A 25,746-nucleotide genomic window follows, 5' to 3' on the forward strand; every position below is an offset into this window, starting at 1 on the left:
TTTCAAAGTTGTTTTTAAGTATTTGGGGGGAGAGTATAAAAAATATAAAACTCAGAATGGGAACAAAAACCAGTTTTGAACACTGAAATTCAAAAGTGAAATTCTTGATGATCTGGTCCACAACGGTATCTTGGAACAGATCTTGAGCTTGAAATTTGTAATAAGATAAATACATAAAGCAGTGTCAAAAATAGAATGCTGCAACCCAAACATTTACACACCTTTTTCTTGTCATGTTCATTGCTTCAGGCCAGCATGGCTGATGTTACTACCATGCATATCAAGTACTGTTAGAAGCAAAATACAGATCTCAGAAGCAGACACACCGAGCTAAAACTTAACACAGCAAGTTCAAAATGGGTACTAGCAATCTCAGGTATCATTCTATCATTTAATACTTTCCATTTCTTTTTCAGATAAACCTTGGAATTGTTAAGTTTTAAAGCTATAACTTACCTCTGCAAATAAAGGGGATATAATTGTAGACAGACATTGGGATAGAGGCCTCTTTGGGATATCCTTTTCCTTTAAAGAAAAAAAAAAATCTGACCAATTTTATTTTTGAAAAAAGCATCCTCATTGTATGCTAATTAAAGACAAAATGTAGTTCCAACATGCTACACTTTATGAAAGCTCTGTTTCCATATATGGAAAATGTTCTACAACATACTATTCCAAAGCACTGTGGAAAATAAAGGCTGAATTAAAATTTGAGACTGCAGCACCTCAAATACATGCAAGCTCAAAATTAGAAGGGAAAAAAAAAACCAAACCACAAACAAAAACTACCAAACTCCCACAATTCTACTGAGCATTAACTAAGTCATAAATATGCTGATATTTAATAGGTTCATCCTGGATGATACAATATTTTTCTTCTATTTCTCCAGAATTTTCAGAGCCAGCAAAACAACAACCTGCTGTGGCCACACAGCTTGCAGAAAATACAATGGAGCAATTCCTAAACATCCTATATTCTGGGTTGTTTGGGTTTGGATTTTTTTTTTTTTTTCTGGACACAGGCACATTTTGTTCTTTGTTACATTGTACTCTTTTTCCTTAAAAGACCAAAATGCCTTCTCTAAAACTCCGACCTAGATTTGCACTGTACTGGTTTTAGTATATTACTATACCAAATGAGATTTTAAAAACACAATACTGCCTCGTCTTCCTCCAGTGGTTTTATTTCAATCTAGAGAAATATTTTGGTACGTATTTTGTCAACTACAAAAAAGGACACATTAAAAGAATGCTCAAACTTCAAGACTTACTCAGAAAGTTTTGTGAAAGGCAACTGTAGAAAACACATTTTTAGCAAAAGTACTGGAAGTTTCACAATATAAATGCTTTTAAAGGCATAAAATAAAATCACCCCACTAAATTATTAAAGCAGAATTATCTCCTTGTATTATGAAGTCAATATTTTGAGCACCTTATTTCTTTGCAACTCCAAAGGCTGGGCTGCTCCATTCTCTAGATTCTTGGGGTCTTTTTCTCTTATTGTAAAGATCCACTCTTCTGTGTCACTCCCCCCTGAAGCCTGACCATCTGCTTCACTTCAAGGGAAAGGAAAAAAAAAATCAATTTTTATTACCTACACCTTACTGCTGATGTTCATTAAATGTACACACACTAAATACAAAAATTCAGTAAAGACCAAGATCAGGATTCTATTGTGCAGGTCACTACATATAAAGATAAGGATGAAAATTAAGGTAACTTTTTTTGGGGGGTAAATTAAAAATTTAAACCAAGATATTTCACCAGATTTAAGGAAGTGAAGCATTACAGATTAAAAACATTTTCCCAAGTCATATTAACAAGTTACATGAAGTGTTTTATTGCAATCTGAAAACTGGCTTTAGCAGAGTATCTCAACTCATTACAGAAAGGGGATGGAAATTAGAAATCTAAATTCTTGCCTAGAAAATTAGCTAAGAGACTGGAACTGTGGTCACTGGAAGGCATGAAGCCATTAATACTGTAAAGAAATAGCTGTAATGTCACCCAAGAAATAACCTGATGCTTGCCATTAGCATGCAGCCTGGAATTGCAGAGAATAGTTGTGTTTCCTTTACTATGAGGTATTTAATCCATTTGTGAAGAAGTTGTGGCAACCTCTTCACCTGAATCTCATTTGCACAGTGTTACTTGGCTGTGCAGCTTGAGACCTGGGCTCCTGTCTAGGAAGAACCCTGGACCCTACATAAAAAGAAGGTAGCATAGAATAAGGGCCAGGAGAGATTTTCCTCAGTGACTGTTACTTGCACAAAATCCCTGCCAATACTAAAATTGAGATTGCATTCATTTAGCAAGGCCACTAAGCTGAAAAGCTGCAAATAACTGAATACAGCAATACATGTGCTAAAAATAACTCCTTGGCTCCTAAAGGAGGATATTTTATAGACTCCTCAAACTTACGTATCTGAGTCATCAGAACTGGAGTCGTCATGGCTTTGCTCAGACTTCCATCTCTTATGCCTGTCAATGAGGTCAGCCAAGTAAGATGTTTTCTTGGAGTTTCGTAAAATGAACTTGTGTTTTAGAAGCTCTTTTGCAGTAGGTCTCTTAAAAGAAAAAAAGAGAGAGTTGGGGTTTTTTATTGTGTTTAAGAGTTGAGTGACTCACTACAAAAACAAAGAAATCCAGAGTTTAGTCTTGATACAAATGAGATTTTAAATATATACAGTATCTAAAAATATACCTGTCACTTATGTCACATATTAGAGAAGCTGAATGACACTTACTCATGCAATCCATGTAAAGCAGTCAAGTTCTCTACTACACACTGACAAACATGAAACTCACAAAACTTGGGTCCTTGTTTAAGCAGGCCTCGACAAATTCTTTGAGGGATTTACTGAAGTTTCCTTCCAGCGTTGGTGGATTGTTCTTAGGAATGAGGAACAAAACTTTCATTGGATGTAATTCTGAATGAGGTGGCTCTCCTTTTGCAAGTTCTATGGCTGTTATTCCTAATGACCAGATATCTGCCTGTAAGAAAGAATGCTTTTAAGATGAGGTTGGAGAAAGAAAAGAAAGTGTTGGCTTGCTGCTCTGGTTTAACCAGCAACACACATCTGCTTACTCACACCGTCCCCTGGCGGAATGGGGGAGGAAGAGAATTTGAAGGGTAACGGGAGAAAACTTGTGGGTTATGAACAGTTTAATAATTGAAATAAAATAACAATAATAATGACTATAATGGAAAAGAAAATAAAGAGAGAGAACTAACACCCAAGAAAGGCAAGTGATGTGAGTGGAAAGAGCTGTTCTCCACCAACAGAAAGATGCTCAGCCAGTCCCTGAGCAGCAGGGACTTCCCCCTGGTTTTATTGCTGAGCATGAGGCCATATGGTGTGGAATATCCCTCTGGTCAGCTGGGATCAACTGTCCTGGCTGAGTCCCTTCCCAGTTCCCTGTGCACCCCCAGCCTGCCCAGTGGTGGGTGAAAAGCGGGAGAGGCCTTGACTCTGTGCAAGGGCTGCTCAGCAATCAGGAAAACATCCCTGAGCTGTCAACACTTGCAGCACACACCCAAAACACAGCCACAAACAAGATACTGTGAAGAAAATTAATTTTACCCCAGTCACAACATCACACTTGTAAAGGTAGATTTTCAAGCTTTACTGTAAATAACTTCATGTGCAAATTGGTTTTGTTACCATTGTTTTATGTAATTAGCCTCATAGCCCAAGTAAACAGAGCTTCTTGGTTGTCTCCACTCTTCTGTATAAAAGTTATACTAAACAGAGTTTAAATTTTTTTGAAATCAATACTACTGCACCAAAAAGCAATGGCAAAATTATTTTAAACTAGCATTTTATCTACCATATTCAAGTACACTCTGTAAATACGGGGTAAATCTAAAATATTTACATAAAGTGTTTTAGCTTGCACAAGATTTTTCCTCAACAACAATTAGCTAGTGCAACCCAGCTAGTACAATCAGAAGTTTAATACATTAGAATATAACTTCCCTGTAGTTTAACACTAGTTTTATTTATCATTCTTATTCACAGACTAGAGAAATGCAGTCTTGTACAGTAATATTCAGCTTTTTGGTCCAAGTAGCCTCTAAAAGTTTTCACCATCAAAATGTGCTACTCTTTCTAGGGAATGCTGTCTCCCTTGACACAAATCTTATTGCAAATCTGCCTGAAGTAATGTGAAGCAATGCACTGTAATTCTCTTAGGTTTTGCTGAAATCACAGACCCGAAAGTCAAGAGAATGGATCATAAACCTGTCAGAAAGGTAAAATAAAAAAAAATTTCACAGAAATGTCTGTTCCAAGTACAAGATACCAATTAAAATATTTATGTTTGGTTTTTTCCTGTTTCTTTTTAAGTGAAAGCAGAACAAAGACTTATTCTCAGGAAAACAGGAAAGATCTGACATAAGCTGTCTGGTTTTACTCCCAAACAGAGCAGTTGGAATTTTGATATGCTGTAAACAAAACTATTTCCAGGTACTGGACAGAGCAGAGATTTCATTCATCACTGCTGTCTTTACAAAGTACCCCTGAACTCCACCTGTGTCACTCCTGTGGATTCTCATGGTTATCCTTGACAGACTTAAACACATCCATTCCACTATCACAGCCACAGTGCCTCCACAGGCCCAAAACAAGCTCCTCCTTCCTTGTTCAGACAGTATCCTACTGTTAAGAGCTTAGTTACTTAATTTTGCAAGTAAGAATGAAAAAAAAAAAAAAAAACAACAGAGTCAATTAGCATACCATTGAATTTATGAAATGCCATTTTGTTAGCCCATGTTACAGAACAGTTCCTGAGCACAAAGAATTACATAAGCACATGAGCCCTGAGTTTCATTTATCTTAATAAGAGCATTATCAGCTAAGCTCTCCTCAAGCCTAATTATGAGTAACTTCCCTCTAGCAGGAAAGCTTTTCTTGGTTACAAAAGAAAAATGTCACCTGTGAAGATGAGTCTTCATGTTAACAACTGAGCATTACTATTTCCAATTTATTCAGAATTTCAGTTTCTCAAGAGTGAAGTGTTAAAGCCACATAAATGGATACTTTTCCTCTTCCAGACTTTCAGTCACAGGTGGAGAATGTGTATATGAAGTATAAACACCAAATTTAAATGTGTTTGAGTGCACAGACTTCCACCTGCACACACATATATGTATATAAATACTTCCTTTTCTCCTCATGTACTTATAACTCTACTGCTAGTGACCTTCCTCTACAAAAATGAACAAAAAAGTGCAACAGACCATGGCTGGTATAGTCATGCATACTAGACTCTTTGAAGTCCCAGATGGGTTTTGGAAACCCATCATCAAAAATAACTAACCCCATATTCCTGTGGAACCATATTCTCCCCTTTCACAGATAGGAAAGGAAGTACCAATTGCACATGTACCCAATTAGGCATTTCTAGCATGGACTTGACTGTGACAGTGAAACCCCAGAAGAAGCACAAATAGTTCTCCAAATGGAGAGGGATAAGCATGGCCTCGAGATGTGGTGACCATCCATTCACATGTTGCAATTTTTAAAGTTTCAGATCTTGAACAGAAATTCTTCCATGTTCAGATGACAGTCACCAACTCACTGGTAACTACTATTTGCTGCAATACTGCCATAAGCCTTTCCTCTTCTAATCTAATGAGTAAAATTCAGTCTGGCTTTGAAGTTCTTGTAAGTCAAAGAAATAGGCTATGTGAAAAAGAAAGACACTTTCAAATTAAATATCTACTTTTTACAGTACAAGTTTTACAGTAGAAAGAACAGAGAACTAGATATATGAAAATGAAGCATGTTAAGAGAACATGTTTTCAGATAAGACAGTAATCAAAACAGGAAGCAGAAGCACTGGCAAAACCTAGAGCCCTTTCAAGCTTTTATTGGGAATCCTCATCAAGTATCCAAGACTCTTATGTCCATATGACATTGCAGACTGAAACAGCCAGAATGGAAAATGTAAGAGTTGAATCATACTTTGTCCAAGTGATGGACACTCCCAGGAGCCAAACCCCAAAAAAACAAAAAGCCCAACCCCAACCAACCAAAACCAAAACAAATAAACTAACTAAAAATCCCCCACAAAAACACACAAAACAACTACCACCATTCAAAAAATGTTTAATCAACTTTAAATTGGGATTTGGGGGTTATTTAAGCTTCTATAGGTTCCACAGTGTTTTGCTTGTTATAGCCTCTTTACAGAAAGATATCAAATAGGGAATTAAGCAATAGTACAGCCTAGACCAGAATCAGCCTTGGCAAATGGAAAGAAACATCCCAAACTGTCAATTGCATGGAGATACAGCCAATCAACAAATCCCTAAAGGGAAATCAGAGGACATGGGCAAGGAAGATGAGGAAGATGAGCTCAGGGAAGAACATAAGGAAATACTGGTTATTGTAATAAAGAAAGTTGATCTTAACACAAATTGGGCTTGAGGGTGACCTTTGTTTCAGACCTACAGCTGCAGCAGTGGGCTGGGAAAGAGCCTATTCTGATGCATGAGTGTCCTGCTGAGCTAGCCAGGCCATGTGGGGCAGGGAGAAGGCAGGGGCAGCAAAGAGCTGTAGATGTACCTCAAACCAACAGAAGCATAAAAAACAAGTAACTAACACAAAGAACTTTGAAAAAAGCAATAGGCTTGAAGTGGCTCTAGTGGGCACATTCCTTCCTGGCAAGTAGGGACACACAGTGCCATACTGGTGAGAATACAGAGAACAGTAATGGAATCACATTTCTATTGTGACCCAGCTATGTATTACAATTGGTATTTTGTGCTTGTCTTGAGATTTCAGTATGCTGATGTGCCACTCTCCTAGATCAAAATCCTGTATATAGATAAATTTGGTATTTAATATCAACACCTCCCAAATGGCAAATATGAAAGAACACGGTCAGAGCAGCACATTTTGCCAGAGATGAGTAACAGCCCTTTCAAACAACACTTTCACATCCACCAAATCCATATTCTTCAACTGTGTTGCTGGCTACTTTTTTTCTAAATGCAAGAGGAAGAATATTAACATTTTGAATATATTTGCACTCTTCTACTTTTTCTAAATATCTGCACTCTTCTACTTTTAAAACAGCCAAAAATACTCATCAATAGAGTGGGAAAAAAAGGTGATGAGATGCACTCATGAATATTGTATCATTTCTTGCCATCTGGATTGTCTTAATAAACTAGAAAACGTAAACTTTAGATACAAATTAGGAAACCTTTCCTCACCAACAGCTTTTAGCTGCTAGGTGTCATCTGAACACAGCCTCATACAGAAACAGCCAAAGTTATTAGCTGCATTCTGAAGACCAACCTATGCAATTTGATTTAGAAAAAGGAAGGGACTTTAGTAATGAATTGAAGTACCTCACCTTTGAATCATATGCTGATTGCTTTATTACTTCAGGTGCCATCCAAAATGGTGTTCCCACAAAGGTATTTCTCTTTATCTGTGTATCTGTTAGCTGCCCAGCTACTCCAAAATCTGCCAGTTTTACTTCCCCTTGTTCTGACAGCAATACATTAGCAGCTGGAATAAAGAAGAAGAAATACCTGAAATGAAGATATTTGATACCATTTGACAATGTGAGGGTGCTCATACAGGTTTGCATGAGTTCTTCTGATATTCTTTCATCACAAATAAAACAATTTACCTTTAATATCTCTGTGGATTTTCTTTTCCGAATGCAAGTAGTCGAGTCCTTTGAGTATCTCCCTCAATATTGTAGCAATCTGAGTTTCATCAAGTGAGCCAGGCTCTAACTAGGAGATGCAAGAAATGTTTAAATATGTATAAAAAAAGCACAAACAGAGAACAAAAATAACACTGTGACTATAAAAAGAAACTACTCCTTCTGCCAGCCCTCAAAAATTCCAATTTTCTAACTTCATAATGGGAGACAAAACAAAATACTCTTTTTTTAAAACACATAGTTCTAAATGGCTTAATGAACAACAGGCAAAGAAATAATTTATTTTAAATATTATGTAAAATTTGTTAAAGGTGCCATAAAGACAGAGCCTCGAGTTTTTGCTTTGTGGTCAGATATACTATGCCTTTGAAAAGCATCTGATTGTTAACATTACACTGAACTTAGATGTGCAACTCCACAGACCCTATGTGGACCCAAATCTCAAAGCCTGAGCAAGAAGCTAAGACATTCAAGGTACTACATCAGTCTGTGACTACACACTGCACTGGACTTTGAGAAACTCTCTAAAACTCAATTCAAACTGACAGGCTGAAAGAATATTACCTTTAAAACATTAACTTTTTTCAAGTACTACTGGAAATATAAATCTGCTAATTGTTAAAAGATTCCAAGTAATTTTTCTTATGAGAGGAATCAGTAACATTATATGATCCCAAAGTACTTTACATGTGATATGAATTCTAAAAGTGAGAATAACAGAGGAAAGAGAGACAATAAGGGCATCTTAAATCCTGTCCTTAAACAATAAGGGCATCTCCAGGGAGACACTGAAACTTTGTGTCCAACAGTTAATATTGGAAATATTCCACTATTCTAGTTTACTGCACAACAGCACTCACTGAATCACAATCAAAATGTTGTACCTCTAAAGCTTCATTCTGGGAGAAGGAAAGCATTTCAGATAAGGATTTTCAGATAAAAATTAAAAATAGTACATCCCTCAGAAATCCTCATGCATAGCAACAGAGGTAATATTTCATGTAACAATGCATTTGCTTTATCTTTGCAGCTTTAGTTATAATCTTATTTGCTTTTCCTTAGCTCTGATAATACACACAATATTACCACTGAAACCCACTAAGATATTCTCAAAGCTTTGCTCCAGCCAGGCTGTGAGCGCCAGTTTGAGACTTGGTAACATGACACAGCACATCTAATGGGGGAAAACCTCTTATGTCAGCTTCAGCTCACCTTAGTGAGGAGGAATTACTGAAAACAGTAAATCTGAGAAGACTGGCACTGGTACCTTGGTCACAAACTTGAACTATACTCAAAGTTTGACCAAAAATGTACATGCAGCTGCACTATATGTACTTTTCCTTGTGAGGCAGGATTTTGAAATCATCCACTGCATATTCAAGTACAGAAAACACCAAGCTAGAATGACATGTGTGCACTCTGAACATGGAATTCAAGGACCTCGGTAATCCTTGCCTTGAGTATGAAAACGTGGCAAAGCATGCCAGGTTCTAGTTGAGAACCATAATGTGCATGTTAGAACTAGGAGAACATACCCCAGAACATAAACTGAAAATTAATGAAGCACACAAAAGGTGTGCTTAGAGGATGATTTAATTTCTGGGGTGAAATTTTTTCAATAATATTTTAAGATGTGAACAAGTACTTTCTACTATTTCTAGGCAACAAACTTAGATAATAAACACACAGTGATCACACAAGTGAAATCTGTGAGATTTTAAAAAAAGAAGAAAATATGGAAATGTGTTTTCATTCTGCTATCTTATACCTACACAAAGAAAGCAATAGCTAATTTATGAAAGCAAACACAATTTCTAATTGCTCTTCTGTCCGGAAGAAAAAAGTGATCACAATAATAAATCCAGATTTTTAATCGTATCTTTATGGGGAACTTAACAACCACAGAACTCCTAACAGATGTGGAAGCTAAAGGTATAAATGCATTCAAAAATACACAACTGCAGGAAGCCCACATTTAACACCCACTCCTGTGCTCTGGATGTCACCAGCAGAATCCCCTTACAGTGACCTTGCTCCTTTTGCTCTTTCCTCAAGCATTTATCAGTTATTCTATCTGACAACTGCAAACTCTGCTACAAAGACACTCTGCCACAGTTTGGATAACAATTTTCACATACTTAAAACATGCATTATTATTTCTATAATAGTGTTTTTCAAATCCACAGTGAACATAAGGAGGTGTCACTTGGGAAGGGGCCTGGGTGCTTTTTAATAGCTGAATATCAGCATTCAGTTACAGAAAACATGATCTGCACTGACCCCTTTGAATTCCAATTCAAACCTGGCTACTCCATCCCAGGTGCAGAATGAGGCCCTTGCTCCTGTTAAATTTCATACCCTTGATGATTGCACAGCCCTTTGGTCTATCCAGGGCTCCCTGCAAGGCCTCTGTACCCTCCATGGAGTCCAGAGCTTCTTCTGTTTCTCTGAAATATTATTTTTAATACCAGCCAAAATTGTATTTCTGTCTGTTTAGGCTTCAGAAAGACTTCAAACAAGGAACCTTTTGTTTATTTGTCTGGGGGAGGGGATGGTAAGGAAGATACATTAAAATGTATAAATTTGTGTAAGGGTTGTGGTGGCAGAATTAAGAGATACAGACAACTATTTTCAGGCACTAGTGCTCTCTGGCTGACTGAAGATTAGCATTCTAAGATGTTTATATCCTGCTTCCAATATTATGTTGCTTAGTTCCCTTCTACTTACAGAAATAATCAGTCATGCCTCATGGAAAATAACATTTTTCTGGCATTGACAAATACTTTTATCCTTTCCTGAAAGTGAACATTGCCACAGCCAAGTGATCTATTACAGTTTCCAGAATTATAAGATAGGAATGTAGTTACGTGAAGGAAAAAAAAATGGATCATTTACTTACTAGATCAAGGGCAGAGCCTCCACCCAGATATTCCATTATAATCCATAATTTTGTGTCCTGCAAAACAAAAAACAAAGAAAAAAAAAAAAAAAAAAAAAAAAAAAACAAACAAAAACAAAAACAAAAACAAAAAAAAAAAAAAACAGAAAAAAAAAAACACAAAAAAAACCAAGAAATGCATTAAGGTTAAAAAAAAAAAAAAGTTGTAACTTGAGTAAATGGGACTTGTCCCATTCTTTTTGATGAAGAAATTATCCATAGTTTTGAAACATCACTAACATTTAGCTGCTCCTCAAAAATATCTCTGGATTATTTACTCAAGAGTGTGTGCATGGAGAAGAATGAATTTCAATTTTAAAATTCCAATTATGGACACTCCAAATATCAAATAGTGTTACATATAACATATTTCCTTTCCTTAAAAAATATCTTGATTTTGTTGATCATCTTTATTTGTACAGATACCTCAAAATATTTTAAGTAAGCTTGACTCCTGTCTAGTTTAAATTGAAATAGAATTTATTCTTCATTTTTTGGCACTGTTTAATTTTCTTGAACAGTCAAGTAGGTTTTCTCCACTAATGCTTATGCATCTGATATATGGTATAGAAATTTTGCACAGTTTTGTTTAAGAAAGAAGAAGCAAAGTAGTAATGAAGACTGTTTAAAATGACTATAACAACTTACTAGATTCAGATAGTAAAAGAAAAGCTAACAACAACATCAAGCTACTATATTCCTCAAGAAGACCTGGGTACATATTACAAGACTGTTTAACACAAGATATACAACGCAGTGTGCTAAGAAAGACACTGGACCCAATAATTTCTTTCCACTGTCTGCAGCACGTTTTTCCCAAATACACTAAAGAGAAGCAGTTCACCTTTTCCTTACAGTACCAGCCTTAAAACACACAACAAAGCAAAGCCATAAATCTACTTCGTAGGTATTCAAATGAAATTGCTGCAGAAAACACACTGGTGGTTTAGTTTTTATGGTTATCAAGTTATTTTACACTTTGTTAGTTAGTTTCACCTCTATGGTATGCACCAAACTTTCACAAGACCTCTAGTATAATAATATAGATATCTCTCAGAGCAAGGAGCACATAAATAGCAACAATATTCATGTACTTTATCTGACAGAATAAAACTTCATGTAAAAATAATGGCACATAGCCAGGACACCTGACTCTGAATTCTCATCTGTAACGATGGATTCAAATTTTTAGAGAAGTGGTAAAGGTATTGCAGGACATAACTTCATCTAAATCCTCTGAGAGATTAAAATTTTAGCCCTTAGGACTCACTTAGGTCTTTAGGTCATTATTATATTTATACTTCACTGCATCAACCCCCTCTCTGGACTCCTGCTGTAGGTAAATGTGCATTTTTCCTACTCCCAGTTACACATACCGTACTATTTTTAGATAAGACCCTGGATTAGGGTTCCTTCTTCATCCACTATTTTTAACACAGAGATTCAGCTAAATATAGATACCTTTCTTCAGGAATCAACTCATGCTATTTGACAAACACAGCCTTGTTAAAAATATTTCAAGAGAGCCAGAACATGGATTTTAGGAAGAAAGAGTAATTAAAAAATATATTCTTCCTCAGTACTGAGAGACAACACCCTGATAGTGCTTACTTTCTTGCAGACACCACAAATATTCCACAAACTGTAACTCATCTTGATAGAGTCTCTCACAGTACTGAAATACTTGTTTTTCTGCTTAAACTTTTCCATGTTTTTCCTGTCCCTTCAAGGCTCCAGGTCCTAGCAGTTCCAGAACAAGAACATTACTGAGATGTGTCTTATAGTGAGTCATCCTAAACTTGATCAAAATTTTGTATTTATATTTTGCTGATAAAATGTGTTTCAAAGCTACATGAAAGTTCCTGAATATTCAAAACTCACACTTCATTTTAATAGTAACTTAAACACAAAGAAGTCAACTATCACTACTTCCCAGTCCACTGAAAGTGCCTGGATGGGAAAGCACAAGGTAAAGGAAGCAAGCAAACCCCTTGACCCTTTTCAAGAACAATGAAGAAAAGAAGGGAAGAAGAAAAAAAAATGGGAAAAACTCCCAAACATCGACAACACCTCACACAGATGTCAACATGAGTTGTGTCTTCCCTTTTCTATTATCTCAAGGATTCAAAGATTTAACTCAAAAATAAGATGTAATTTCCCAAAAGAGAAACTCTCTAGAATGCTAGGTACTAAATTCTCCAGCTGAAAACTAGAAATTAGAAGTAGAAAATAACTCACATAGATTTTAATTACACAGTTGCACAACTATATAACACAATTACACTGCTACAGGTTATATTACTCCTAGTCTTTTAAAATAAACATTTATCATTTTAACTGTTTTTCTAGTTTAACTAGTCTTTGCTCCTGAAACTTTCATCATCAGCTGCCTGAGGCCACATGTCTGAATTTACAATACAAAATCCACTAAACTCAGTAATTCTACATTTTAAAACAAATGAAGTATGGAAATACAGTTAAGAAATCCATACACACACACACACACCTGTATCTGTATCCCAGTGTAAAGCTAAGTAATTGCAATCTATTACAATTATGCCATCTTTTTATCTGGATCTCTATATTCAAAGTTATTTTTAATTTTCTATGGTTCCCCCTTGCCTCAGAAACATTACTCAACTTCATCTATGGTTTTGGGCTTTTAAAGTTTCCATCATTCATATGAAGTATCTGAACAGATTCATATGTTGTACTCAAACAAATTTAATTACTATGGTAGCAAATCTTATTATCACCTTTCTTTAATTATTTTTGGATTTTTTTTAAGCTTTGTATATAAAATCTGCATGTATTGCTTGACAAGAAGATGCAAGTAAATCCTTTTGGTGAGACAGCTGTAATGAATTTCTCAATATGTATTTCATTTTAGAGCCAACAACTATTTATACTGACTTTATGTCTGTGGGGGCTTGGATGCTAGGTACCCCCCAAAAGCACTCTGTCACTCCCTTCCTCACCTGGTTATGGGACAGAGAATAAAGCAAAAGGGTCATGGGCTGAGGTAAGGACAGGGAGAGAACAATCTCCAGTTGCCCTCATAGGCAAAGCAGAGTCAAAATGGGGACATCAGTTTCATTTATTACTAGTCAAAGCAGAGTAGAAAAATAAAACCAAACCTTAAAACCCATTCCCCTTGGCCCCTTCTTCATGGGCTTGAATTTCACTTCCAAATTTCTCCATCTCCTCTCCTCAGTGGAAATGGGGAATGGGGATCATGGTCTGTTCATCACATGTCTCTGCCACTCCTTCCTCCTCAGAGGGAGGACTCCTCATACTCCTGCCCTACTCCCACAGGACAGTCCTCCACGGACCTTCTCCAACATGAATCCTTCCCACAGGCTGCAATATTTCATGAACCGCTCCAGTGTGGGTCCTTTCCATGGGGTGCAGTCCTTAGGGAACAGCTGTGGGTGTCCCACAGTGTCCTAAGTCCTGTCAAACCTGCTCCAGAGTGAGCTTCCCACAGGGTCCCAGTCTCATTCAGGCACATCCACCCGTGTGGGTGGTGTGGGTGCCCCCCATGGGCTGCAGGTGGATCTCTGTGGTCCCAGTGATCCTCCCTGTGCTGCAGGGGCACAGCTGCCTCACCGTGGCCTACACCAGGGGCTGGAGGGGAACCTCAGCTCCAGCATTTGGAGCACCTCCTCCCCCACCCCTTCTCCACCAACCTTGGTGTTTGCTGTTCCTCTCACTCGTTCTCGCTCCTCTCTCCAGCTGCAGCTGGGCAGGTTTTCTCCTCCCTTCTTCAATCTGTTATCCCAAAGGCACTGCCACAGTCACTCAGGGGCTCAGCCTGGGCCAGCAGCACACCCACCCTGGAGCCAGCTGGCAGTGGCTCTATAGGACTTGGGGAAAGCTTCCAGCAGCTTCTCACAGAAGCTGCCCCTGTGCCCCCTCAGTACCAAAACCTGGCCATGCAAACCAGAGATAATGCCTTGTAACAATAGCACAAGGCCAGCACAGAGCTACTATCAATTGACTTTGGCATCACCATAGCAACAGGCCTCCTTCCCTTCTTTTCTGAGTATCTCTGGCATGCCTTACATTCCCTAACACCTACTGGCACTTTCCTTTTTAAAGCTGCCCAAATTCTCTTTTTGCTTGAACTTCTCACCCTCTTCAGTATATATTCTCCCTTTGCTCTCAAACAGAACTCTGAAAGACCTATATTTTCTTCCATAGCCTAGATTAGTAATTATATATTACACATAATCACTTATACTTTCAAGAAGATACTACATTTATATACTGACACTAGCAACATTCAGTGCTTCACTTTAAGATCTGAAACAAGAACAGTTTTCTTCTTCTAAGCATCAGCCACAACACAGCATTGAATTTTCTTCAAAATACAGTGAAGCCATGGTGAGTCATCAATCCAAATTTAGAATTATTATTTCTCTATAAAATTAGAAGCAGATTAATGAGGGCACACGGAATTTTTCCTTTTTTTGCAGCAAGAACGAGGGGTTTTCCTCTGATACTATGAAGCTGAAGAAAGAAACAGCTAGAAGAAACTTTTAAAAGAGTTTCTATAGATCCTTTCCAAACTATGGTTGCTCTTCTTGAGGTCTGACTTCTGATTTTAACTCTGAAAGCACAGAAAACCTTACAATAGCAACTTCACCTCTGATGAAGTTTCCTTCATCAAGTTGCTTCCATACCATGAAAGTACTTGCAAAATAAGTGCAGGTACAGTAGGTAAAGAATTTCTAGTACATAAAAATTGAAGACTGTACACTGGAGAAAAAAAAAAAGGTCATCCACCAAAAAACTCATATAGAATCTCAAAGGTACATTTTAACTGAAATCTGAGGAGGACAGAAGACCTACAGAAACAAGTAATCAAGATTACCATGTGTCCTGGGTTGGCTATATATATAATGCTTGTATCCCCAGTCATCTGTTCTGTTTATGCTGGATAATAAGTTTTGCTTGTTTTAAGTCCCTACAAAGTTAAAAAACATTTGAATAAATATGGGAGAGGCCTACCTTCAGAGATGCTTTGTATTTCTTTTATGTGGAAAACATACACATTTCTTACACAATGATATTATACAGGAGAGACCAAGCTAAAGCCATCAACCCAAGTATGTACTAATGAAATTGTTTCTAAATCTCCTTTCTGATGGGAAGGAGAGACTGCAGAGGAAAACCAAACACACTCACACAAAAGAAGGACTGGAAGGACCCTGAAGTAAGTGCACTGAATGACCTGTCTAATTTGAAAACTGTAGTAACAACAGTAAGCATACGTTGCTTTTTAAGTGAAGTAAAATCTCCCCACACCTATTGTAAGAAAGAGAATTTCCCAACTTGAATTCATTGTGAGAAAAGGCATTTCCCACCTTACATTTATGGTACACTAATGTACCTTAGCAGCAGAACAAAATATATTTATAAACACGTGTAAAAACCTTGTTTAGTTATGGACACAAGCCACATCCAAACTCCACTTAAAATCTCTATTTGCAAGCATTAAAACACCTATGAACAATCAGAAGCTAGAAATACTATATTTGATTGAAATAACATGACAGATTTGCTAAATTGACCTATGTACAGAAATTTTACCATCACTGCATTAGAAGAATAACCTCAAATCCAGAAAAACACAAAAAGACACAACTTCAACTGAAAAGAACAGACTAGTACCAAAACTGATATTCACTGTACAACTTGAGATGTGATAATTTGTTAAATTGATTTTTCAGTTATGCCAAAGTAATAAGGGCCACGAAAAGACTCTTATGTTTAAGTACTGATATAAATTTAGTATTGATATTTGTAATTCTTCAAGCATAAGAAACCAGATTAAAAGAACCTTGAAATACACAGTGCACACAACATGATAACTTCTCTAAATTGCATTTCAGCTGGAAGTAGTTACCATTACATGGAGATTTGTCTTCTGTTAATCTCGTATTTTAAAACCCAGAGAAGCCTGACAAGTGTAGTAATCAGAAGTTTTTTAAATACTTGCATACTGATTCTTAAATGCTCAACTTGAAAAACAAGATGCAGACATCATGTATCTCATCTTCCACATCTACTTTAAGCCACTTTTCCCTCCATGTGAGGGGATGCACTTTTAAGCGGCATCTGAAGCCCCTGCTGTTCGTCAAAGCCACCAGGTGGCAGAATCACGTAATGCCAAAGATGCTTTCACCAACCCCACAAGCACAATAAAAGAAGGGCCTCCTCCAAAACAAGGTGTGTAACCCACCAGAGACAGAAACACAAACTACCTGTCTAAAATGAATCTGAAAACATTTATGGCCCTGACACCCTTCATAACAAGAGGAAGAATGATTAACCAGGGAACTCTACCTTAAGGGATATAATAGTTCATGTATCTAAATTTTTCAAAGTGCCTTCCTTACAGTCATCAAGCACAGCTTCAGGTACCATTCTTACTTAGCTCACTCTCCTTTCAATACCAAGCCACAACTGTAGCCACTAGATCATTATACATTATGAACAACGCTAGTATTTGAGCTCTTGTTATTTATTAACACACATTGACATTGGGAAATTTCAAAAAAAGATACAGATCAGGCACAAAAAGTTACGTTCTGTATGATGCCATAAATTATGCATTTGGGCAATGACAGGAAATGGCATTTATGTATCTGTGGTTCCTACTTCCAAAACTTTCATCAACAATAAAGGTCTGAAAACATGTATCAAGAAGCATCAAGACCTCCCAAACACTGTAAATGTCCTTGTCCTGGAGCTCATCCTATCATAACAAATAATACACATACAAGAAAATAATTATTTAGGGCTTTAGAGAGAGGACACCTTCGAGTTGATGTATTGACATTACATCTGTGAAATTCATCAGGATTTGCAAACTTTCCACTAGCTCACTGTTCAATTTATAGACTCACAGATTATTATTAGAACCGACAGCAGCTGCCAAAATTGAGTTCTTCAGGAATAAGTACAAGATGGCTATTGCTGTTATTCAGCAAATGAACAATTTTGCTAATGAATACAATTCAGATCTACCTCATGGCCTCAATTCTTGTCATTTTTTGACTAATTTTAAATGTTACATATATATACACACACACATTATATATTTTTACTCAATTTAAATCAAATCAGAATAACAGCCAGTGCTGCCATATGTTAACAGCACAGAATGAGTAGCATATCACTATCTACTCTTTCACTCCATTCTTTTCAGTACACAATCATTGCAAAGGGACAGAAGTTAAGCAATGCACCCCTGAACTTCAAGCAGCCTATCCAGATGCCAGTCTGATTGCTCAATGCCATAGACTAATTCTTTCAACAGACAGCAAGGATTTGACAAGGAATAGAATCACTGATACCAAAAGTCAGATATTCACATTAAGTTTCTCCAAAATTTGAACATTATAAGTACCTAAATCTGTTAGTGTTAATAAATAAAGTCCTTTCCACTGCAAATGGGCAAATCAATCCTATTACTCCAAAACTCCAGCCCTACAGCTGTTAAACAGTTTCAGGAAAGGCTACAATGTTTTCAAAACTTTTTGGAATTGTCTTCGCAGAAAACAAGGGAAGGAAAATAAACTTTCTATGTTAATTCACATCATCTTTCTAAGACATTAGGGTTTGTTCTTGAAGGCAATCACAATATGCACTGTAATTTTTTTCTCCATAGCTGAAAGAACAGAAAATTTTCAGCCTCATTAGTAAGGAATAAGAATATGACCATTACTCCAACATTTCCTATGAAGCACAGAGTGCTACAATGTACATAATCTTTCACTTGAGCTTTTCTTTGACAATCTAATCATCTGCTAATCATTTTCTATCTAATTCCTCCTACTACAACAACATGAAATTGTATAGGTTGGGGTGTATTATTTGAAAGCTATTTGCTTACGTTATTAGAGATTTCATTAAGTAAAACCAAACTCTATTATTTTCTAAAGACACTTGTTTCAAAGCACTTGACAGTCAGATGGCATGGAAAGACAACCACTGATTTCAAAGAACAAGAAAAACTATTATTTATGAGGTAACAGCACTACACATACACAGGTAGGCCACCAAAGACATCCCCTGGATAAACTGTCCTCTCCCTCCCCATGCTGACACAACTAACAATCCATGCTTTAGAGCAGAGTCTTCAACTACTGTCCCATTTTCTTAGAAAGGTGAAAAAGTATTGAAAAACCAACAGATGCCATGAATTAGTTATCTTTAACCTTGCAAATTAATATACTACCTTGGGATTTCGAGGTGTAAGAGGAGCAAAAGCAGATGGTAGGAAATACAGATTAAGATAAACTATTAATCACGAAAGCATGACTAAAAATCTTGCCATTCTGAAGCAGATCATCTGGTACACTACTAAAGAAAACACTTTAACACTATTAACAGTTAAAACTGTTACTAAAGAAAATGGTTAAAATTGATTTTGCTTCCTAAATGAATGATTGAGTTCTACTCTCAATTTGAAAGAGAAAGAATGTTGCTTTGAATATCAGCTTCTTCCAGGAAAAACTGACAATAGGAGTAACTACATTTACCCTTAAAAGGATTTTTTAAAGTATTTAATTCCAGAGTCTCCAAACAATATAACATTTCCCATCTATAGCTAGGTCACTCATTTTACCAGAGGAGATGTCCATCAACAGAGACTTTTAGACTAGAAAGCAGTCTAGCAATTCTCAGCCCTGTTTCTACTCTTCCTTGCTGAATTTCTAGAGAAGCAGGCATAAGACCAAATTTATTTAGAATTATGTCCCCCACCCAAAAAGAAACCAAAATACACACACATACAAAAAAACCCCAAAAAAACAAAACCCCGCAAAAAACCAAAAACAACCACTTCCACTTTCACTGACAGTAAAAGGCAGATCAAATGAGGGAAGAAAAGTTGTCTTCATTTCCACATATGTAAGTGTAGAATTAGGCAGGACATTATTTTCCAAGACAATCCACTTGTTCACTACCTCAACATATTTGAATATACTAAAGCTTCCATAGTCTGAGCGCCAACTATACTCTCCAAATCCACATCCTTAGAAAATAAAAAAATAGTAGCTGTTTAGCAAACATATGATCATCTTTACTAAAAGTCTACATGCCCAAATGTTCCTACTAAAGGGAAAAAAAAAACAACAAAACAAAACAAAACAAAAAAAAACACCAAAAAGAAACCGAACACAGCAAGAACCTAGAAGGTTCTTCATTATGATTCCGGTAATATTCTTTGTTTTCATATAATAAGAATATACTGGAACATATAATTTTATATATATATATATATATATGTACAAAATATGCATAATATATATTATCTACTAGAATAAGAATGTGGAAAGAAAGATCTAGAGCTGAGTATTCATACAATTAACCTGAATTAACCGGTCGATATCACCCCTGAAAAGTCTGCTTTTACAAAACAATAGATTTTAAAAAGCTACAATGGGCATTTTGTGTTTAAATTTATGATATCAAAGTAAACTTCTGTTTATTTTAAATTGCTTTCTTTACTAAATTACTTTTCCACAGGTACTTGGAAGGCTGTGCTTCATGTAGGTAGCATCTCTAACATGGAAAAATAATTCCGAAGGACATATGTCCCTCAAGGAGAGTAAAATGCAGTAATTTACTTCCACAGAACCTTTCTGGACTAATGCTCACTAGAAATTTAAGCACACAAAGAATTAGGTGGAAATCATCTTGTTTTAAAGAGCTAATTCAGAAATCTATTTTAAAACTGGGTTTAAAACTGTGTGAAGTAAGCAGCACTTAGTTTTGGCTTCTTTTTTTTCTTCCTCCAAATTTAACCTTAAGGAAAAAGAATTGGAAAAAGCGCAAGTTTGGACCTCATCCAAAATATGAAAATAAAAAACTAAGGGAAAGAGGGGAGCATATGTCTAAGTTATACTCCAGAAGTGTAGCACGTCTTTTTCCCTTCCACTGGGGGCACGTTGTTAAGCAAACTGACAGCAATGGACAACTTTGTGAATCTTAAGGGGGCTGCAAGCAGCTGATGAGGCCCCATAGAGTTCTCAAAAAATTGTCCCAAAGGAGCCATGAATGCTGGTAGTGCTGTAGTAAAGAATATTGCCAGGCTGGGGTGCAGGACTGACAAGTGTTTTGGCTGGGGAGCGTTTCTGAGGCGCTTACCTCCTTTGAAGTCTCTTGGCGTCAGGATGAATGCTAGCTGTCCTGGGGCTGCCATCCCTTTGAGGGGAGGGAGATACAGATGAGCCCAAAGGTTCTCTTCTAAACACAAGTCCTTACTGCAAGCTGGCCAAAAGGTCCCTGCAATCAAAGAAATCATTGTGGTTTTGCATGTGGCGCATTTATGTCCTTTCATCAAGGTTTGTCAGCCATCTAACAAGTTCAACCACAAAGGGAAAAATAAAGGCATCTGCTGGGTAGCCAATGCAGAACAGAAACTAAGTAAAGACAAGAACTGCTCGTCCCAGTTAGGACTCTCTGAAGTCCATGAAAAACACAGGTAACATGACACTTCAGACTAAGCAGAATCATCTCAGTAGACAGTATTTTACACATGTATACATGTATAAAAAAAGCTGCTTGCCTTTGGAATCATTCTCCAATCCTCTGAAACTCCTGCCTTCTCCAGGTCTCAAGAAAAAATGTCACATTTCAACTCCTAGACACATATACTAGTCAACTCTACTATCTAAGGCAGCAGACCCTCTTCAACAATTACCTCTTGCAATCACCACAGCAGTATACAATTAACCTTTAAATGCATCCTTTTTGCCATAAGCTAGTAGTAGGAGAGCTTGCAGAGCCACTTGCTTGCAAAAAAACCCACAACAATGAATGTTCTGTCACAGTGCTGAAAAAAGATTCCTTCTGCAGAGCATTTAGCAGACTTTTGTGTTTGCATGCCAACATGCTAAAGCCACGAGCTACATGTTTTTCCTAAAGTGAGTCATCTCTAACAGTGTCCATATTCACAGCCTTCTTGGCACATTTCCTGGGCACATGCCCTTCCACCATAGAAATTATTCTTTATAGCCCAGCTGTCACTAGCCTAGGCATGTCATATTAAGCACATGATTTCCCAGAGCTGCAAATTAGTGGGCAATCTGGATCTGTAACTTTCTACCAAAGTACATTACAGTGGAAGCACAAAGACATGTATTTCTTGACTTGGCTGCAAAACCAGCTCCTAGCTAGTAAATTCAAGGAACTTGCACAACAACAGAAGAACAGCTCATATTTCACTTCATAAAGGAATGGGTAACCACTGCTCTGGAACACTAAGTGTACACAAACTCATACTCTTCCTCCTCCCACCTGCCTACAGCCACTTTCCCTTTCCTTGCTTCATAACACAATGGTGGAGGAATCCTGCCCCTTACCACCACTATCATTTTAACTGTAACATTTTTTATTCTTAGTAAGACTGACAAGATTCATCCTTCCCTTCCCAGATAAGTACATCATAACCATATCTACCAAGCCATTGCCTTATGGGGGGGAAAACCTATACTGCTAACTGGGGTAAACCTTTTCCCAGGAAGTCCACCAACAGAGTCACACAAAGATTAATATGTGTATCTCTCTAAGTGCTAAATTACTTATGTGGTCCTACGATAATCCCAACAGACCATCTACTCACCTCTTATAAACAGTTACCAAGACAAAAATGTAACCCATAATCAAAGCTCCAAATGGAACTGAATTTTACTGATACTGGTTATTAATGAACTGTACAAGGTCCCAAACCAGAAAATTAGAAGCAAAAGCAAATCAGGAAATGGGAACCAAAAGTAAATTAGTTCACAGAATTCTTTACCTCAGATAAATTGCATTATATCTAACAAAAGAACCTTGTAGCCAACAAATACTGAGATTAGCAATTTCCCCTCCACAAAAATGTCACTCTACACCTGTGTATCTTAAACCTTCCTCACTGGAGTAGTTCACATCAATAGGATGCAGGGGGTTTATAATTATTCCCTTCTCTATATCAGAAACAAAATTCCAACAAAAACATGAGGCACAAAACCCCCTTCTCCATTGCCCAAAAATACAATTGCTCTAATGCTTACATCCATTCCTGTTCACCCATTGCATCAAATAAAATTAAATATGAAAGTTACAAATCAGGTTTACTTCTTAGCTCAGATATCAATCCATTTATCAGTTTAATCATTTTTTATACCACTCACCACCCCTTCCAACATCTGCACCCCTGTTTCGCAGCCTATCAAGCTATAACCCTCTTTTTGTCCCCCTTTTGCATTCACATGCTATTGAATTCCACTACTTCCTTCACAGAACACACATAGGCCAATCCTTCTTCAAAAGTCTTACTACTGATGGCATTGTACACATGTATCAACCCTACAATAGCTCAGGATCTTCAAGTCAGATTTCTGTCAAGCTTATCATTCCATTCCCAACAACACAATTTTTCTGGAAAGTCCTTATTATTTTCTACTTTTAGTCTTTACAAATTTTACCCTGACCTAATTACTGGTAAAAACACCTTATATTCACATAAATAATTTCCATTCTCCCTTCTTCTTTTATGTTTTTGTTTTGCTCTTAGAAGTTGTTGTTTCAAGGAACTACTGAAGGAAGCAAAAAGGGAGAAAACTCAGTACCTCCAAATGATCATTTTTATCCCAACTGTTATGCAAGAGCACAGAATTTAATAGTATAAAGAAAGAACCTTAGGAATTTGTTTGAAAACACTGGCTACTGTACACAAGAACTGCAATGTTTTAGAACTACTACAGTCCTTAAACCTATTAATTGGGCAACTTCCCTTTTGAAGTTCAGTATTTCTGAGTCTAATCAACTTTTTCCAAATAACAATTTCTCAGAGTTCAACATTCAATATTTAAAAATGCTTACTAGCACGTTTTGCGACACGCCATAATGTCCCTTAAGTGTAAAGACTCTTCTGCTTTTATACTACTATGTGCATACAGAGCACACAGACACTTAGAATAAGTAATTTGACCCAAAATGCTGCATAAATGCCAAAGTATACTTAAGTAAAAGAAAGTTAACTGAGCCATGCAGACTACCTAACACTCATATTCAAGTTGCAACAAAAACACAGTAACTATGTAAGAGCACCAGATTATGGTGCTATGGATGTAGGTAAAGAAGTTTTCAACCAAAATGTTTTAGAGGTTCATGAGAACATCAGATCAATAGGCTGGCAGCCTAGGATTAATCACATTCTAGATGAAAAGCATTGTACCATGAAGTGTATCTGAGAAAAAAAATGGGGAAACAGCCCACAAAACTAATGCACATAAGCCTAAACAGATACACATACATAACACATACACACACTCTCTTTTTTCAGCTCTACTGCTGGCTGGCTGATGGAAGAATCTCCACAAACAATGTATTGGCAGTGGGTTTGCATAAAACTTTAGACTAGTCTGAACCATCAGTGCACAATGCTCTAATCCTTAAAACAAAATATTTAAAAATATAAATAAAAAATAGGTGGTTAGTCCTCTACCCACTCAGTGAGCTGAACCACTTCACTGAAAGTTCCAACAGCCTCTGTGGCCACTTTTAAGGCACAGTTGGACCTCCCCTTTGCAGCAACAGCAGCAAAAGGTTTAGACCCCAATGCCACATTAACACTCTCTTTTTAATTATTTCAGAGGCCTGCAGCAAGAAGTGTAGCAGTCAATGCACAAGTTACAGAAGGACACTTGACACAAGATTACATATGGCTAGAAGGCAATGCTGCGTCATCCTACTCTGTATAGTCAAACCAAATAAAGGGCTTCATGGTACAGCTAATCTAGAACTAAGCCATTACCAACACCTTTGGTACTTTTCTCTCCCCCTACCTCCTAGTTTTTAGGCCACCCAAGTCTACCTTTTTTTTTTTTTTTTTTTTTTTTTGCACCTGATCTAGCATTTCGTAGACAGATCTCAGAACTGGTTGATCTGTCAGTGTTTGGGGTTTGCTCTTTTCAAGGCTGTTTTTGGTAGGGACAGGAGAAGACACCAAGGAAACTTGTCTCCCAGATGAACCAACTCATGATGCAGCCAACAGATCCAACACAAGTTACATGGCAGGAACAGGTAAGCAGGATGGGGAACAAGATACTGCTGCTGCCTTTTTTTCATATCTGTTAGATCTGCCTAAAAGCAGATACTGAGATGTGAAATTACACACGTACCATACAGAGGTCAGCAATCACAGTGGTACAAAGGCAGCTGTTAAGGCCATCACAAGGACAACAAACATATTACTTCCAATAAATGATATTTTACATTAAGCTTTCTAATTTTTTATTTAAAACAAGATCAGAATAACATGATACAGTTAAGTACTTACACAAAATACAAAATATAGTTACTACAGACTCTCAGTTTTCTTTGAGATATACTAGGTGATGCTTCCCAACCTTGATATATACCTGTACAGTAAGAATTACTTATCCATAAAAGGCTAAAAGTGCAGAACTGATTACACTGATGAACAGCAAATTTCTGGAAGGCACCATTGTTTACTAGGCAGATTTTTCAACAGATGTGAAAAAATAGGGCAATATGATACAGATTCCAGAAAGTGCCAAAAATCCCTGCAACTGCTAAAGGAAAATACTGGAATAACAAGTTTCTAAAACTACAATTTGAAACCATACCTTTGAATAAAGATAATGCAAACTAGGGACTTTTTTATCATTAAGAGTGCAGCAAACAGCTACAGGGAAAGACAGTAGTAAGGACTATGCACAACAAAGGCTCAGAGTTCAAGGTAACAACTCTGAAATAAGAAGAGACCAAACTATTTTAAATATGAAAACAGGACTTCACAGCAAAAGAACATGACTCTAGAAACAGAGTTTATGGGTTCTCTGACATCCTTTTGCCTTTGTCTTATTTATGGCTACCATATATAGGGGCTCTATCAATGGAAGTCTCCTACTCGTTCTCTCAATCAGTAGACTGACAACATCTGAGAGCCTTTTAGAACTACAGAAATCTTCTTGCTACCTCCCTCTAAGCAGTCCAGTCAGATGGCATCTCCACATTTACTACAGATAAATGAAGGCAACACTCATTCAACTTCTCTGCAGGCCAGGGCTGCCTAATGAGAACAGAGGGTTACC

General features: G+C 37.0%; 1 protein-coding gene across 1 annotated transcript in view; it reads right to left on the reverse strand.

The window, feature by feature from the left end:
* STK24 (serine/threonine kinase 24) overlaps positions 1-25,746 on the reverse strand; it is a 52,007-nt gene that overhangs the window by 5,921 nt on the left and 20,340 nt on the right. Inside the window, exons 3-9 of the mRNA XM_063149576.1 lie at positions 10,589-10,645; positions 7,651-7,759; positions 7,369-7,526; positions 2,809-2,994; positions 2,422-2,567; positions 1,433-1,556; positions 457-525 (exon numbers count right to left, since the gene is read on the reverse strand). Of these exons, the coding sequence (XP_063005646.1) occupies positions 457-525; positions 1,433-1,556; positions 2,422-2,567; positions 2,809-2,994; positions 7,369-7,526; positions 7,651-7,759; positions 10,589-10,645 (849 nt within the window). The remainder of the gene's footprint in view (positions 1-456; positions 526-1,432; positions 1,557-2,421; positions 2,568-2,808; positions 2,995-7,368; positions 7,527-7,650; positions 7,760-10,588; positions 10,646-25,746) is intronic.

This window comes from Melospiza melodia, chromosome 2 (assembly GCF_035770615.1).
Source record: "Melospiza melodia melodia isolate bMelMel2 chromosome 2, bMelMel2.pri, whole genome shotgun sequence".
NCBI lineage: Eukaryota > Metazoa > Chordata > Aves > Passeriformes > Passerellidae > Melospiza > Melospiza melodia.